We start from the raw sequence: 18740 nt of genomic DNA, 5'->3' as shown, positions 1-18740 counted from the left end.
GCTGTTTCGTTTACGAATCGTCCAAGGTTTCATACCGGATCGTGTATTGTTTTCTACGACTGTTTATGTCACCGTCTCGATGGGGAATACGACTCTTTTTGTCGTCCGAGAAAAAACTGTACGTTACGTTACGAATATCTTGAATTTTAGGTCGAGTCTCTTTCATTTCTCTATCACGATAACAAATATCATTAACATTTTCAAGTAAATATCCAGCTAGAGTTTTTAATTTACTCAAACTCTTCAACTAAATTTCATATGCATCAACTACTCTTGAACAAACAATAATTCCTTTAACGAATACACGTATCAATAATTTCGATGCATTATTTAAATAAAAATAACCTCATACTTGGACAAATAAAAGTGTAAACACAGGTCAGCATACTACGTTTCTATTTATGTAGCATTCATACGTAAATTCAACTTGGATAAAACTTTTGAAAATCTAACCTATTTATGACTGTTAAACTAATTTATCTTTCTAGCGGCTCGAGAATTTTTTGTTGTGGTTATTTTGTTAGAAACTAATCCCAGATCGAGTTTATTATCAATTTGGTAGTTTTGTTGCTATTAATAATAATCGACCTGTTTTGTGGTATTGAACCGTGGTATGTACACGGAAGGTTGAACACCCGCTGACCTGTGATAATCCTTTGGCGATTAGTTTCTAACTGTAGATAAACATATAGGCACAATTTTAGAGCAGCAGGTACGGTCGAGAAAGCTAGGTGGAGTCGATGGAGGACAGGACGAACCGGTTACCACCGAGTCAAAAAGGTACGACCAGGTCAGGCCTTTCGGATACACATAGTATTTTCGTGTATAATCCCGGCACATTGCACGCCAGACTAGGTAAAGGTGGCAAAAGACATGTCTAACGAGGTTACGTTCGGATGTGTTTCTTCCAACCTCAGTTTGTTTCTACCCTATGGGATGCGCGCGACCACGCGCTCTATTGATTCCATGACCTGAAGCTGAAAGCGGTGTGCCAATTTGCCGAAGGAAAGTAGAATCGACTATTTACTTGCATCGCTTATTTCTTTTCAAACATTTTTATAGACATGCATTTCGATTGATTTAGATTCTCCTACCGATACTGCAAAAAAACAGGCGATAAAATTGAATGGACTCGAAACACGCGCTGTTTATATTAATACGTTAACATTTAAAATAATTATAGAGGTTATTAAATTTTTAAATATGATGCTACGTGCATTTCACCAAGATACGAACTTGTTTTATACGGGGAAAATTTTTTTATAACAGACACTTTCTAATACGCAAAAGTAAGAAAACTAGCGTAACAGGCTACAGTGTAGGAAATAAGAACACATCAAGAAAAGTGGGAATTTAGTCCAGCGAAATGAAAATTTAGATGCGTGATGCTATCTTTAGTTTGACACTGCAAAGCCAGTAGAAATATAGGTTACTGTCATCGAAATAGCTTGTGGCTGAACACTTCCACTGACCCACTAAAACGAAATTTAATTTCATCAAGCAGAGCTGTATGTCAACGAATTTCCATCTACTTCCGATTATAATATATTTAAATATCGCGTAAGTTTTATATCGTATACTAATTTATATTGCAAGAAATTTACGAATTTAAATTAACAGTCCGACGATAATTAATTGAACAAATAGTAAAGTCATTTTATTCGCGATAATTTACTAAATAAATGTAAACGTCGTATGTTTATTCCGTCTATGCATATCAAAATAAAAGTGTGTTGGAAACATTAAACATGCATCGTATTCCTAGTGGAAAGTTTCATTAAAATCCCAATACGGTTTGGCATGAATGCGTGTTTAATGTTTCACTGTGTAAAGGATATTTGAAAAGCATCTGCTTTGCTCGTCTTCACCTGCACCGTACATAGCAGCTGCTTGGTGTTATCTTCATGCTTACGTAGGCTCCTGGCACGTGGTATACACGGTAGGGCAAAAAATATATTTCTGAATCGACTAAACTGACACGTTTGCATGATTTGTGCGCATACAAATACGTATAATCCATTTTACATCCGTTCGCGTGTAAACGATTACCTGAAAGCAGCATTTCCTCCTCGTTATAAAAATTATTAGAAAATAATATAATAAATATATGTACTTTTTAGCAACCTCATATTACGTATATAATTTTAGTGAAATAAAATATACTAATCGTATCGCATCAAGCCTATTTTCATTAATGGCTAAAACTGCATAACCCTCTATTTCTTCTAAAACTAACGCTACAGAGAGACGATATTGTATCGTAAAAGAAAAGTAATATTTTATGTTTCACGATAAAAGCAACCTGTAACATGGACGTAAATGCAGTGGAGCCTTTCGGTCGGGTGCGTGGATCAACCTGAAAGCATCGCGCACCTTTTAATATACACCGGAAATGGGGCCATACGCGAAACTTCTAGAACTTTCCGAACTTTTGTTTACGTTTATATCTCGTCTATTATCTTTGGCGTACATTAAATATCACTAGAATCTAACCGACACCTAACATCGTACATAGAATTCGATAGTTATTAGTAGGAAGACGATGCGGAACAAAATATAGGTTCTTCAAACAATACGTTACTAGCGCCGGAAGTGCGGGGATTTTTTACGAGTTTCGCAAGGCGGAATCCAATTGGTCAGTGCGCTACTTGGAGGGGCATTAACAAAGCAATAGTAGCGAAGTCACCACTACTACGAACCTTAAGCCTCGTAACTATTGGTAGCCTTAATTAAATGTATTATAACATACGTTCGTAATATTATGTATTTAAAGTGAAGTATAACTATCGACAACATGAATCGTCTGTATTAAATACTCTTTCCTGGCTTTAATATATTCCTACAAGAAACTTTATTGGACTCTGTAGTAATCATAGTTAAAACGTAGCGGCAAATTTATACTGATTTTCAAGCAATCTCTGTTATTTAATAAATCGAAAACAATAGGTACATTTACCGATTTCCTTGATGGTGGCTTGATGAATAATTCCAGTTTCTGTAAGCACGTTGTATTCATATTTTCGAAGCACTTCAAATCAAATTTACAGTGAACGTCCTAATAAAGGACTGATTCATGCGCCATCTGTAAACGAGCGGGAAAGAAAAGTGTTTGAAGGCCGCCGGCCTGCCGGCCGGGCCGAGTAACTTGGGTCTCGAGCGAATCAGTGTGCGAGTCTCTCTGCCATTTGCGCGTCGGTACGCGACTCCGCGGTAGTGGTGATACCAGAATTTCTACGCTGCTTACCGGTGCATAGAAAACTCAAGCCTTATTATTAAGTGCGTTAGCTACCTAAATACTTTATCGACCTCACGATTAAATTGATCAGCATGGCGGATACAGAAACTAAGTAAGTACTACGGATTATTCTATTGATTTATCGTAAGGAAATCACATGTTTTCACCAAATACACTTCTGTAATGTTTCGTTATCGAATAAACTGTTGGCGGGCTAATGTTCCAACCGTTGCATAATTCCTTTCCTCGTTCATGTGCTCGGTACAGATTATAATTGAATACGGTTTTCATACTTTCACAATTTTGTTTCAACCGTAGTTGATTGTATACTTTTGAAAGCGTACCTGAGTTTGTAAGAGTATGGTCACGAGAAAGGGACAACGAGTCGGAAGAGGGGGTATGCCCTCTCTACGTGATATTCTCAGCTTGATTCGTAAGACGCGTTACGTTCTCAGGATTACCTGCTTTTGCCACGATACGTGCTCTACTTGTAGACTCGCTTTTCTGATGGCATCGTTTGTACCTTTTTATTTTTCCCACTTGTAGCTTTACGTGCACGAAACGACGACAATTGCAGAACGCGTGTCAGTTTTGTTTACATTTTTCTTGTTACCACTGCCTCGCGAGTGTCCTTACAATTTTTATGATCAAAATATTGTAATTCTTATTCATAACACGTTTGCTTTAGTTGTAAATTTAATACGATCACGATTTAAATATTTTTTATTATGACATTCTTTTAATTACCCGATGTTAATTGCGATATAGGTATTTAGATGTTGAGAAAATAAAATATCGTTTACGTACATGTATATAAAAGAAATCTGAAAATATTTTGCGTAAGATTGGACGCGCATCACCTTAAAAAGAAAAGGCACAGCTTATTGATCTGTTTTCCCTTACCGACCAAGTATGAAAATCCTAATAATACGCATTTTCATTTTCCTTTTATTATTTTTTAGAGGAAATATATCGTGTTTCTAATGATGAATGTCGATACTACTGAGATTTATTTAAGTCACCGACGCTATGGGAACAAATATATATATATATATATGTTACGTTGATGTATATTTACGGTCCACGCATCCACGATTTGCCGCGCCGAAACATTCTGTATATGTGTGTTGCGTTACGTACGTGTTTTGTATGTTCCTCTGCCGAGAGGCGAGGGTGGTGTGAAGGGGAGACGAAAGCAGGATATCAACATCGCTAGGTGTCGCCACAGTTGGCGTCCTATCTCTATTTCTATCCCCGATCATTCCATCTTTGTCTATAACTGTGTAGCATAAACCAATACCCGATTTTAAAAATTAAACATGTCCAATATTTATTTTTAACTACAGATTAAGCCTCATGCTCTTTTAAAAACATTTCTCTTTTCTTACTTGTATTGAAACACAACGCAACCTTCGTCTGTAAAGCTATAAATGGCGCTATTATTATTTTAAACAAAGTATATTTATATCATAACACATACTATGCGTTACGTTACGTCTATTGTTCGAAAAATAATTAAAGAGTTTATGTGTTTTGATATTTAGGGACACCAAAGTTGCTACCACTCCAGAAAAGAAAATTGTAGAAGAAGAGAAGAAAATAGTTGAAGATGTTGATGAAGATTCAAAAGCATCTGAAAATGGGGAAGCAAAGGAAACCAAAGAAAATGGCTCAAACGAAGAAAAAGAGTCAAATGAAAAGGAAGCAGAATCAACAGCAGAGAACGGCGATTCTACAGGTACGATTAAGACAATGTACTAGTAAAATATTAATATAGAAAATTATCGAAATAATAGAGTCAATATTACAAAAAATGTTACTCTTTGCAGATGCTCCTGTTGACAGCTGCTGTATAAAAAGGAAATCAACAACTTTAAGTGATACAACAGAAGATACTACCACTGATGGTGCAAGTCCTGAAAAGAAAACAAAACTTGAAGAAAAGTGTGCTGAAACAGAAAGCAATGGAGAAGCAGAAGCTACAGCCTAATATCTTTTATATTTACTGCAGACTTAATCTATAGATGCAATTTTAACAGCTAGCTGATAAGTCAAAACAGCCAAAATTTGTTATATGTGCATTATCAAGATAGACAAGCACTAAAAGAGAAACTTTAACATTATATTAATGACTTTCTGTGTTCAGACATTTGTGTGTTTATTGCAACCATTTTCGTGAGTCTAATTGGCAGTAACATTGCGTATATCCAAAGCATCACCATACATCTTTATTTTAAATTACTACCATTCATGTTTCCTATGGTTTTCCACACTGACATCCACATACATATATATTCACTTAGTACTAGATTTGTGAAGTAAGAAAGATATAAATAATATTAGAAATAATATATTTCTGATTCATGAAGATAGACGACGGTGTGGTGCTCGCGAAAGATATTCATGGAAAGTATTCCATACAGAACTTATTCTTTCTAATCCACAGACATGAGTATGTATAGACATCTTATATCAGATATAGAAAAAACAATATTTTTCTGCAAATAAAAATACATTCCTAAAACACAATAAAGCTCACCCACAAATTGTTAACATTTATTGACGAAAATTAGAAAACGAATTGTATTTGTAAATTCTGACATCAAACATACTTGTTTCGCAGTATACGTAATATATATATATACATATATACGTATATATATAACTGATGTACAATTCAATCCGTAACAAATAGATAAATTACCACCATGTATTTAAATGCGTTAATATTAACGCAACATATAATTTAAATGGTTTACAATTAAAATTTTAATTATTTAATAACAAGTCTGTACTTTAATCATCAAAATTTACGTCATATCGTTTAATAATTCTTTTATCGCAATAGCATATAATGCAATTCGGAAGTAACTTTCGATGAAATACTTGACAATATGTAATAACTTATATTTGTATGTATAGATATGTTGGTGAGCAAAAACGTTTAATGTTAAATTTGTGGTAACAGCAATCAAATATGCTGCATTCATAACTAATGAAAAGTTTCATATCAAAATCTTCAAATCTACATGTGATTAAAATATGGTAACTATGTATGTTTGTAAAAAATATAAAAGGTCAAAAAGTAAAAGCAATTTAGTATATATCATTTATAATATTATACATACAATTGATATTATATTCTGATAAAAACATTTTTTGTTACTTCTAGTACAAATTATTTTCATACAATCAGAATCATTATGTAATATTATTTCTTGTATAATGAATACCTACAATTTAGCAACGATTGTTAAGATTATATTAAAACATGTTCAATGACGAAATAGTTGATTTAAGAACATTGTTAATATATTTATGTTAGACTTCTGTTTCATGTATAAAAAGGGGAATAATACTGAACAAAAAATTTTGTACATACCATACAAATGATATATACAGAGTAATAAAAATTCATTTTAAGTTATTATTGCATAATCCAAAAACTCAATAGTATAACAATGAAAATAAATTGTCACGATTAATTCTATAATAAGCAAATCAATGTGAAATCTTAAATGGAAAACTGTAAAATGTTTATAATTAGATTTTACGGATTTGTAAAACTAGAATTAATAGAGAAACTATTCGAATTAATACTAAATATACGTTTCAACTATTTTGTTATATTTCTTTTAAATACGAAATAAAAACTTGACTTATTGAAATATAAAACTGATTATGAAATTTAAACGAATATGATGAATTTGCCCACATTGATACAAAACCGAAACTTTTATCTTTAATTTCAAACGAAAAATATAAGTATTTGAACCTAATTAAACTTGGTTACTATCCTTTTCAATTGTTACGAATATGATTACATAATTACGTTAACCATTTTACAAATAAAAAAACATAAGCCTATAATTATTGCTTTTCAGTAAACTTCATATAATCAAGAAAATTTAATTGTTTTTCTACATTTATGACCAAACACGGACTAACGCAAAATATTCGCGATAACGATGGAGAAATGTTCGTAACAGCAATGGCGAAATTCGCATACATGCTCACATCAAAGAGCGGATGCTGTTAAAAAAACAAAAGCATGGTCTTTACTTGGTGATCGTCGTTATAACTATAAAATAGTACATTACTACTTTATATACGTAAATAATAATTTGTGTCTATTCGAGACAACCCCATGTCGTTTCGACTCTGTCACAGTCATGTGATTTTGTTTAGAAGTAATCCCGTCTCATTTAGCAATATAACAAACGATTTAGAATATTTAGTGTCATCTATAGGAGAAAATAAAAGTTTTAAAGAATAACCGGTGTATAATGTGTGTGTACTGTGCCCAATGTAGTGTAATTAGTTTTTATGTTTAAATGTTTATAAATAAATAACGTATTTGGAAACTAATTCCCTTCATCGCGTTATTTATACAATCATACAAAATGAGTACAAAACCTATTTTTTTCAAACCAGGTAAGTATAATTCTAAATTTCTAATCTAAACAAGTTTTTATAATTGTAGCTTCAATGTTGATAACATTGTCATATTTGTTAATCTTGAACAATTTTGAAAATACGATTATTCATTTATTATATCACATATTAGATACAAATGTGATTGTAATATTATTATTATACAACATAACCTTTTAAGCTATTGATATATGTTTTATATACTATTTCCAATAATTATTTATATTTTATCTTTAATGTTATAGGAGATAGCATGTGGCAAGAAGATAAGCCAGACATAGATGTCCATTCATGTACACAATTTGTATATAATGCACATCATTCTCTTGCACTTGATATGCAACGTCAAAGATTGCCTATATTCAAGTACAAAAGTCATATTATTTATTTATTGGAAAAGTATCAAACATTGGTCTTGATTGGAGAAACTGGATGTGGAAAGAGCACACAGCTTCCTCAGGTATGTCTAAACTTTATAAAATTGGGTTTATTAAATTATGAGATAGAATTGAAGCAAGTAATACGATTATATGGAAAATTCAGTAGAAGTATTAATGTTATTTCATATGAAAGTCATAGGTTTATATGAACTTTTTTCATTGCTCTATGTCCCCCATACACGGCTAAACTGAATTGCACATGCTATAAAACTCTGCATATTTACATGTACACTGCATAGTATGTCACAAACAATAAATTCAATTTTTGATTGCTGACTATCATGTCTTGTCAAGAATAATAAACATTTGAGAATGAATTGCTTATAGGAGTGCTATATGCAAATATCACAGAGTACTTAAAGTAACAGTTTAAATAGTAGAATATAGTTATAAAATTATGAATTACTGGGCAAACAGAGCTTTTAAATCAAGTTTAAACACCTGTAAAAAACAGCAACATTAGAATTGATCTATGAAATTTAGTTCACAAAAGGCTTTCTACAAAAAATATCCGACTCAGAACTGCTTTGCAATAAAGAAGTTAATTTACAATGATCTATGAATTGTATCATTAATATATTAATGTAATTGGAAATTAAATGCACTCTCGTAATAACAGAGTAGGACAGAATAAAAAAAGAGAGCCGGTTCTCCATCAGAGGATAGTATGCCCATCCTTTTCCAATGGTATGCATCATATGGTGTACATATGCACATAAGTATATGTATATGTAGTACCATAGTAGGGCGAATTGAGAAAAAACGTAGGCAAAAGACGCAAAGCTATAGCAGCTATGCGTACGTCGATCGGGCCAAACGTACGCAATATGTACAAGGTTTGCAATTTCGAAAACGATAAAATACGATTACATTACTAAAAAACATATAAGATGTGTGCGTTGGCACAACTTTGAACATTCAGTCGAATCGTGAAATGTCTCGACGCGTAACCGACCTTACTGTCGGCTATTGCCTGCGCCATTGAAACTCAAATCGTAGGGTAAGGGGTTAAAATGTTAGCAAATCGTAAAATGCGCATGCGTGCGAACATCAAAAGTTCTATGGTTTCAACGCATCGCTATTCTATTGTAGATGCCAAGAAGTTTTGACGGTTCACTGTGATTCACTGTATACTTTAAGTGTAGAATGTGTTAAGTAAACTTTACCGTTTATTATAAATTTCGTAAAATTATTTGGAATAATTTAATAAACAAGAGTATCATGAAATAAGAATTTTTATAATCAATCGTTGAACCGTTATTGAACGTTTAAGAGAAATTGTGTGACAATAGCGTGACCAAAATTTTGTTACGAAAAATATTTTCATATTACTCTGATAAAAGTAAACTACGGATGAAAAACACAACTGAGAATGTTGTATATAAAAAAGTAACTGTCGTATGTTCGTCGACATTATTTTATTAATCAAACAAAATACTAAAGTCGAAGTCTGTAAGGTAGCATGTATAAACATGTGAAGCCGTCGTATTACGCCAAGCCATTCGTTAATATTGCAGCACCTTTCACTGCAGAGATATTATTCATAATGGTTGTTTGAAAACCTATGAAATATTGTAATGTGAAAACGATAATTTATCGAAATCAAGTGAATCATGTGATGAGTACAAATATTCAAAACGACTATAATTTAAAATAACTTCTTAACTGTGATATGCGCTCATTATATCGAAAATTTAATATTTAAATTAACATGACGATATCGTTATTTAAAAATAATAATAAACGAAAACTACACATTCCTCAGTTTCTCTTAATTCATGCATCACCAAAAAAATACATGTGATTACACAAAATATACTTGAACAATGAAATCTTTGTTAAAAAGTTAATGACATTGTAGAAAAACAATGTAGTAATGTAAAGGAATAAGTATGGACATGTGATAAAAGTAATTCTAACAGTGCAAAGCAGTGCCAAAGTCATAGAACAAAATGTTTGGTACAACAACCTTCGTAAGCAGGTCACTCCTACCAATTTTGATATTATTGACATTATACTTCCTTGGAATGGACATTTTACTATATTCTAGAATACAAAATTACGATATACGACCAACTTCAAATGGTACACGATATGTTTCTATTATACCCTGTGATTTTAATCCATTGTGCACAGTGACTGTGAAAGGATTAATGCTCGACCATCCAAATTATTTTCTTCTAAGCCCTCTTGTGGCTATCATGGACAATCTATTACACATTAGCGATTCTTGGACATGGATAACACCAAATGCAATCAGTTGTTTTCATGTGTTAATAGCAGTGATGGCTGGTAAATGTATTTCCAGTGATTCATTATCTCATAGACGCTTAGGTGTAATACTCTTTCAAGCAAGAACATGGTTGGATGATCTAGATGGACACGTTGCTAGAAAAAGAGCAAATATCGATGGTGAACGATCGGATGTTGGTTCATCTGGTTATATCGTTGATGGTGTCTGCGACGCTTTGAGTTGTGTTGTTTTAATTATTTGTCTGTATCAATATCTTGCCCATAATTCAAACAGACGTGGAGGATATGATAAGCTATCACAGCTCCCTGTTTCTTCAGTTCTTGAATCTGGAAACATAACCTCAAAAACTTCAAATACAGCACTTCGTAATATATTACTTATGTCCGTCCACTTGTTCTTGACCAGTGCTGCCTGGAATCGATATATATCTTTATACCAGGATCTTCTTGAGACTGAATATAGAACACCATCAATTAGTAGAGAACATCTTTATGCTAGACAGACAACTATATTCAGAGGTTTATCATTTTGGATAATAGTCCTTTGCTGGAAATTTATAAATTTTCATGCTGTCATAGATTATCTACTTTTGGCAATATTTTTGGATCGAATACGGGAGTATATGAGACTTATAAGATGGCCTTCGTACGTGGTTATATTGCTGCTTGTTTATATAACCGAATTTCATTTTCTACAGGCCTATGCATATGTACAAGGTGTACCATCATTTATTGATGAAGAGATAACTTCATCCGATGTTTTCTCCCAAGGATGACAGTATGAATCTTGGAAAAACTCGTTTCCTACATTTAGTAATCATCGGTGATACATAATGATCTGAATAACTCTTATACATTAAAGTTTGTGAAGTCATTTTTCCACAAAAATAATACTTCAACAAAATTATTTGTATTTTATATTTTTCTGCGTGTATTTTGTAAAAATGCCTGACTGATCTAATTACTCTCATTTGTATTTGTACATTATGCAAATGTTTAACATGGATATAAAAAGAAGAAAAACATGTTTTTAATTAATACTTTCTATTTTATTTGATCAAATATTGTTTATTGCGCCAGACTACTTCTATTTACAAAGCAGTTCTGTTTTTCGTTTGTTTAAAGAAAATTGAAAGTGCAAAACAAATGTAACTAACCTCTCACTCGCATTTGTATTTTTTTGTGTTTTCCAGGCTTTGTAATAAACAATATTTGATAAAAATAAATAGAAAGTATTAATAAGGAACATGTATATGTATATATAACCTTCACATAGTGTATGAATACGAGTGAGAGTAGCTATATATGGAATAATATATAGTACATAACCTTTAAATACTAAACCGCTAATACTTTAGCTTAATTCAACTTCCAAAATTTACGTTAATGTGATTATTGTATCGATAGTAATTTGCTACTGTTATAATTTTCTAACAAATCAAGTTTTCATTTTTTAGGGTAATTAAACGTTCCGACAAGTATTATCTTGTACATTTATTTTCGAAGTAAAACATTGTCAAATGGTGAGTGATGTAGCGATGGGCGCGACGTAAATAAATGGGACGCAGTTTGTCGAAGTGTATTTTTATTACTATACTCACAAATTGATTCGAACGATGCCATGTACCGTGGTTACACATGTACCGATGCTCTCGGTTCTGTTAACCTCGGCCATGTAACGTCGTAGTTATCAATTCGGGTACATTCGTGAATTTTCGTGTTTGCCAAAAGTTTAACGACCTCGAGCTCCTTTGTTTTTACAATCCAAGCGTTAACGACAGCCAAATACATTTATGTTTTACTGTTGCCAACGCACGTTTAGCATTCAAATTTTTTGTCCAAGTCACCTTAATTTTAGACTGGCAAAAACATGTATAATTTGTTCATGTAGGTAACTGCTACATCACTCTGCCAGCGGCAATGCTGAGTATCGATAATCTCGGAAGAATACTATAAATATACATAACTTAATACAATTAAAAATAACCTTTATTTATGTATATCTACTTGCAATCGATTTAGGAAACGTGTTCGTCGTTCGTTGTTTTCTAATTCTGCTACTGATTCGCGGAGATTTTCGCGAAACTCTGCTTGGATACCTAATAATATTGCGGGTAATGAGTCCATCCAACTAATAATTTAAATGTTCAAGCTAAGTAGGGCACCCTGTATATGTGTATGCATATGTAAATATATGGACTGAATAATATATGTTAATGTGTGATAATTGTTATTGCTAAGTGTGTCGTAGCTAATTTTTCTATTTTATACACATATTAATCAGCCTTTGGCCTTCACCTACATATTTCGATGTGATCCAATGTCACAAGTTATCTAGTTGTAGCACTTGTATGTTTACCGAAGTTACATGGTAGGTTTTTACCATACATAAGCCTTCATAACGAGCTTTCGATAAAATCCGATATAAATATGACATTAAACCTCGAAGACGTAACACGTAATATTCTACCACTACTGGATTATCCATATTAACGTTAAAGGTAGCAGATAGATTTTGAAAGTGTAGAGCTTCACGTTGAACTTAAAAAGCTGTAAGCGCAGTTAAAAATGTACTAATCAAGTTTCTATGAAATACAATCTTTATTGACTTGGTGTATATCGTTAATTCACTTGCCCTTGCCCAGTTTACTGTTAAGAATTGCACTGGAACACGTTTTCCACAAAAATTCAGTTATGTATTTTCTCGATTTTGACTTAATGTATCCGAAAGTATTTTGCATAACGAAAAAATGTTAAAAAAATCTTGTTAAAAATATAGTACAAATAAGTAGATCGTTCTGTGTAATATTGTAAAATACAACAGACATATGCACGTCTATTTTACAAAATGATTACAGTATCTTCTTGAAGCAGGATGGTGTACAGATGGAAAAATAATTGGTATCACGGAACCGAGAAGGGTTGCAGCCACTTCTTTGGCGAATCGTGTCGCCGATGAACGAAATTGTATTTTAGGCACCGAAGTCGGTTATTCTATACGTTTCGACAATTGCACGGACGAAAGAACGAGGATCAAGGTATATTTTCGCGTGGTAATTTAATCAAGATAAGAAATACAGTAGTGCCCGTATAAGTGACCGGATTTTTGCCCACATAAGTGACCAGAGTTATCCTCACTAATTCTTAGAAGTCAAATAGCTTCGAACATCCAGCGTGTCGTTATCGATGCATTTATTCCACCTATCCTTATCTCCGTCGAATTCTGAGAACTAACCATGCCCACATAAGTGACCGAGGCCAGCCAGGAGCTTGGTCACTTATGTGGGCATTACTGTAATTTTTAAACTCTTCGTAATTATAGAAAATTAACTAAAATAATATTCATCGCGTTGACAGTATATGACAGAAGGAATTTTACTCCGTGAATTAATGAGCGATCCCCTGCTGACAAGTTATTCCGTCATCGTTGTAGACGAAGTACACGAAAGGACCCTCCTCACCGACATCATCATGGGACTATTGAAGAAAATAATGCGGGTAAATTGAATAATATTAATTCTATACAGGGTGTTCGACCACCCCTGGAAAAATTTTAATGGGAGATTCTAGAAGTCAAAATAAGACGAAAATCAAGAATACCAATTTGTTGATGGAGGCTTCGTTAAGAAGTTATTAACGTTTTAAGTTCCGCTCGTATTGAATTTTTTTCTCGAAAATGCGCAAGATTTCGGGGGTATGTCTATTCACCAAAAATAGTTGTAATTGACCCTCGTATACGAAAATAATTTTTCCAGAACGATTTGAAATTTTTTTTCCCCCCGTCGAAAAATTTCATACCTTCTCGAATTTTTTTCTCGAAGGAGGGTAGGATTTCGGGGATATGTCTATTCACCAAAAATGATTGTAATTGACCCCTACAGTTAACAATATTTTTTTCAGAACGATTTGAAATTTTTTTTTTTCGTCGAAAAATTTCACCTAATCGAATTTTTTTCTCGAAAACGCGTAGATATTCGGGGGTATGTCTAATCACCAAAAATGATTGCAATTGCCTCCTGCAGCCGAAAATAATTTTTTCAAAATGATTTGAAACTTTTCAATTTCGCCGAAAAATTTCACCTAATCGAATTTTTTTCTCGAAAACGCGTAGGAATTCGGGGGTATATGTATTCACCAAAAATGATTCTAATCGATCCCAGTAATCAAAAATAATTTTTTTAGAATGATTTGACAAAATTTTTTGTCACCGAAAAATTTAGGCACCTACCCCCTGTCGATTTTTCTTGAAACTTCGTTTTTCATTTTTAATAATTTTGTTCGACGCCCTACAGAAAAGTTATCTAATACTTTTTTGTAGGTACCCATGAGCTCTACTTCAGAAAAAAGTTTCATTGAAATATATTCACTATTGTAGAAGTTATGGCTGTTTGAAAATTGGACCACTTTTATGGGGTTTTTCTCATTTTGCAGGGACAAGGGTCAACTTTTCGAATATTTTTCGAATCCCTACATATTCCTCACTAAAATACGCGTCGTTTGCTTTTTTAAACATTAAAATCCGTCAATCCGTTCAGGAGTTATGGCATTTTAAAGATTCACATGAAATTTTGGGCAAACATTTCTGACCAGGAATTATATTTTCGGTAGAGAATTTTTTTCTGGAAAATGCGTAGGAATTCGGGGGTATGTCTAATGACCAAAAATGATTCGAATTAACCCCCGCAACTGATAATAATTTTTCCAGAACGATTTGTAATTTTTTAATTTTGTTGAAAAATTTCACATCTTCTCGAATTTTTTTCTCGAAAGTGGGTAGGATTTGGGGGGTATGTCTAATGACCAAAAATGATTCTAATTAACCCCTACAACTGAAAATAATTTTTTTAAAACGATTTGAAATTTTTTAATTTCGTTTGATTACTTTTTAACGTTTAACAGTCTTCTTTTCTATTTTAAAAATTAAACAAATGATCTAGGTGGTCCGTTTTAAATCCTACGTTCTGTATAATTAAATTTTAATAAAATTGTTATACCAAACATTACGAGAGAATGTTTATTTCAGAAACGGAGAAGCTTAAAAATTGTCGTTTGTTCCGCTACAGTTGACGCAGAACAACTTCGAGATTTTTTTAATACGGGTACCATAAAAGACACCGCAGTCATAATGAATGTTGAGGGTCGGCTCTACCCAGTAGATATTTTCTTTGTAAAAGGTATATGAATGAACATGGAGTGGAAGACAAAAGTATTTAATATGTAAAACCGAATGCCCAAGATTATACTTTTAAATAATCTACAAGAGTTGAAGTATTAATAAACTGTTTTTCATAATGTACGAATACTCTTGTCCTCTACTGTATGTGTATTTATAATTAATATGTAAGAATTATTCATTACACGCTTAAATTATATTACAGAACCAGTAGCAAATTATGTCACCAGTGTTGTGGATACTGTTTTGAAAATACACGAACACGAAGAGCCTGGCGATATTTTAGCGTTCCTCACGGGTTTAGACGAAGTGGATCAAGCAGTTACTCTTTTATCAGAGCATGCAAAACTTATAAAAGAAGGCAAACGTGAGAATTTTCAATGTTACGTAACTATTTAATATAGATAACTATTTTTCTTTTTCTCCGTTGTTATTTTCTAGTGAAACTTTTACCCCTGGCCATGTATGGATCTCTTCCAAATTCAGAACAGCTTAAAGTATTCTGGAGAGCCGCCAAAGACACTCGCAAAGTTATAGTGGCGACAAACATAGCAGAAACATCCATCACAATCCCAAACATCGTTTATGGTAAGAACGAATATAATTCATCTTGATAATTATATCACACTGTTAAAGAATTTTTACTATGTGAAATCTTTACTTTATATCTAGTCATCGATTGCGGTTTTGTCAAAGTTCCTTGGTTTGAAGCGGAAACGCAAACGAATTCCCTTGTTATTGTTCCTGTATCAAAAGCTTCAGCTAATCAACGTGCTGGTCGAGCAGGTCGCGTACGGTCAGGGAAAGCATATAGGTATTTAAATATTTATTTAATAAAATTTCATTATACAGAGTGTGGCACACAACTTTTGTCTGAAAGATCGTGACAACCGTTATATGACATAGTCTGTATATTATTATTTTTCCAGATAATTATGTTTTACAAAATTTTACTTAACTTTTCCCATAGATTATACGTTGAAGAAGCATATAATGAATTGTTTGAGGCAACGCCACCGGAAATGCAACGCTCTGATTTAGCACCAGCTATATTGCAATTAAAGGCTTTAGGCATCGATAATGTATTGAGGTTTAATTTCCCTTCTGCTCCGCCCAGTAAAAATTTGCTTACAGGACTAGAATTACTGTACGCATTAGGTGCAATTGATAGTAATGGAGAATTAACGACACCATTGGGCGTAACAATGGCAGAGATGCCTTTAGAACCTGTTCTGGCAAAATCTCTCATCGTATCAGGTACAATTTTTTTTATATTTAAAATATTATACTATTTTCGATGCATTCACAGTGTTATTCACTATTTAAAATAATTTCTTTTATATGTAGGTGAAATGGAATGTTCTGAAGAATTGACAACTATTCTTGCCATGCTACAAGTACAAAACGTTTTCATAAGACCAGCTGGAGGCCAAGCTGCGATAAAGGCCAGAGTGGCGCATAGAAAATTTGAAGTGGAAGAAGGAGATCTTTTAACGATGCTCAATGTGTATACTGCTTATGAGAAGAATAAAACATCTAACTGGTGCCAGAAACAGTTCCTCAACTACAAAGCGTTACGACGAGCTACGGAAATTCGAATGCAAATGCACTGTATGATGAAGAGGTTAAATATACCATTGATTTCTTGTGATGGTAAATTTAGACTAAAGATCAAATTGCTTCGCGTAAGTTGGTTAAAATTTTTCAATAATTAGTTTTCTTTAATATTTCGAAGGAAACGTACAAGAAATTTTAAAATGTATAACTGCTGGACTTTTTCCAAAAGCAGCATATTTACATTATACGGGTGTATATAAGACTGTACGTGGCAATAGGGATTTATACATACATCCAACTAGTTGTTTATATACGCTTCAACAACCCCAATGGTTTGTATATAAATTTTAATGTTTTCAATTTGCATATTAACCTGTTAACTGTGTCGCTCCGTGTTGAAAGTGAATTTCTGTGCACAGAGTAACTGTCGCTGTTAAAATATTGCATCAAAAAGATAGGTTTCTTTTATAAAACTCATTACAAAAAATCCTGGCACTTCTCCATGACGAGTATACTTGTCAAACACAGTTAACTGGTTAACATTGTGCACGTTGTTTTAAATTATCTATTTTTTTCCAAGGCTACTTTTTTGTGAAGTTCTACAGACAAATAAAACATACATGAAGGACATAACAGTGATACAACCGGAATGGTTATTAGAATTAGCACCTCACTTTTACGAAAGAACTTCCCTTGAAACTATTTAATAGAATTTTTGTAAATTGTAATAATAATGAAAGTAAGAATTAATTGAATTGTAAACGTCAGGTAATTTTTTGTACTATTCCTATGTATGAGCGTTTATTATTAATACGATTGAGTCTAAATAACTATACGAATTGTTGTTTAGTCATTCCGATATTAAAATCATAACCACAAATGTTTTAGAATAATGTTATGTAAAATATTACTCGTCAATTTAATTTATTTATAAAACGCAGTATCAAGATATATTTCTGTGTATTATAATTAGAAAAGTGTAAAACATTTTTTATGTTAATAAAAAATCAAAATCATAGTTCTCGTACGTTTTACTTACATTCTCCTCTACCTTTCCTATTAATTCCTTAATTTTTTCAATTCTAAAGTTTTATAATCCCTTAAAACTACACCAAATAGAATGTAATTAAATTATTTAACCATTTTTCTATACAATATTTAACGTAATTAATAAGTTACTGACATTTCGCATAAAAGTGAAAAACAGTATAGTATCGCCATCTATTATCAGACTGTTAAAGGTGGTATCCGGAGGTCCCCTCACCCCCCAAGGTTTGGTGCACACGAATAGCTTCGCCATCTATTATCAGAATCTTAACGAAGATATTCGGAGGTCCCCTCACCCCCCAAGGATTGGTGACACAGTATAGTATCGCCATCTATTATCAGACTGTTAAAGGAGGTATCCGGAGGTCCCCTCACCCCCCAAGGTTTGGTGCACACGAATAGCTTCGCCATCTAATATCAGGAATTCGAACTAGAACACAGAATGTTAGAGGAGGAATGTTCTTCTGTTTTTATTCGATATATATTTATTTATTAATTAAAACAAAAGTATTCATGCAGTCTGTCACAAGTTCTTAATGTATAAACTTATATATGCATATGTCGTTAATAAAATACAAAGTCTGCCACATAATTCATCTGT

General features: G+C 32.8%; 3 protein-coding genes across 7 annotated transcripts; all 3 read left to right on the top strand.

The window, feature by feature from the left end:
• The first annotated feature begins 3139 nt into the window (after window positions 1-3139).
• LOC143349296 (uncharacterized) lies at window positions 3140-6321 on the top strand. Its single transcript, XM_076780429.1, has 3 exons — window positions 3140-3347; window positions 4780-4973; window positions 5065-6321. Exons 1-3 carry the CDS (start codon window positions 3328-3330, stop codon window positions 5223-5225), a joined length of 375 nt encoding a protein of 124 aa, XP_076636544.1. The 5' UTR covers window positions 3140-3327; the 3' UTR covers window positions 5226-6321.
• A 727-nt stretch (window positions 6322-7048) lies between these two features.
• Window positions 7049-18132, top strand: LOC143349294 (putative ATP-dependent RNA helicase DHX35). Of its 3 annotated transcripts, XM_076780423.1 has the most exons (12): window positions 7049-7669; window positions 7915-8129; window positions 13221-13400; window positions 13720-13860; window positions 15386-15536; window positions 15741-15902; window positions 15977-16123; window positions 16208-16349; window positions 16506-16792; window positions 16883-17188; window positions 17271-17424; window positions 17673-18132. In XM_076780423.1, exons 1-12 carry the CDS (start codon window positions 7639-7641, stop codon window positions 17797-17799), a joined length of 2043 nt encoding a protein of 680 aa, XP_076636538.1. In that variant the 5' UTR covers window positions 7049-7638; the 3' UTR covers window positions 17800-18132. The 3 variants fall into 3 exon arrangements, with proteins under 3 accessions (XP_076636538.1, XP_076636542.1, XP_076636539.1); XM_076780427.1 differs by lacking the exon at window positions 7049-7669 and having other exon boundaries at window positions 7958-8129; window positions 13237-13400; XM_076780424.1 differs by lacking the exon at window positions 7049-7669 and having other exon boundaries at window positions 7958-8129; window positions 13234-13400.
• On the top strand, window positions 8037-13015 carry LOC143349295 (ceramide phosphoethanolamine synthase-like). 3 transcript variants are annotated; one of them, XM_076780428.1, is made up of 2 exons: window positions 8037-8129; window positions 9202-13015. In XM_076780428.1, the coding sequence occupies exon 2, from the start codon at window positions 10062-10064 to the stop codon at window positions 11136-11138; it is 1077 nt and encodes a 358-aa protein (XP_076636543.1). In that variant the 5' UTR covers window positions 8037-8129; window positions 9202-10061; the 3' UTR covers window positions 11139-13015. The 3 variants fall into 3 exon arrangements, 1 of the variants encoding a protein (XP_076636543.1); XR_013080885.1 differs by lacking the exon at window positions 8037-8129 and having other exon boundaries at window positions 8399-12548; window positions 12604-13015; XR_013080884.1 differs by lacking the exon at window positions 8037-8129 and having other exon boundaries at window positions 8399-12574; window positions 12614-13015.
• Window positions 18133-18740: the final 608 nt, after the last annotated feature.

This window comes from Colletes latitarsis, chromosome 13 (genome assembly GCF_051014445.1).
Source record: "Colletes latitarsis isolate SP2378_abdomen chromosome 13, iyColLati1, whole genome shotgun sequence".
In the NCBI taxonomy this organism is placed as follows: domain Eukaryota; kingdom Metazoa; phylum Arthropoda; class Insecta; order Hymenoptera; family Colletidae; genus Colletes; species Colletes latitarsis.
Note: the sequence above shows the minus strand (reverse complement) of the source record. Positions and strands in the feature narration are given on the sequence as shown.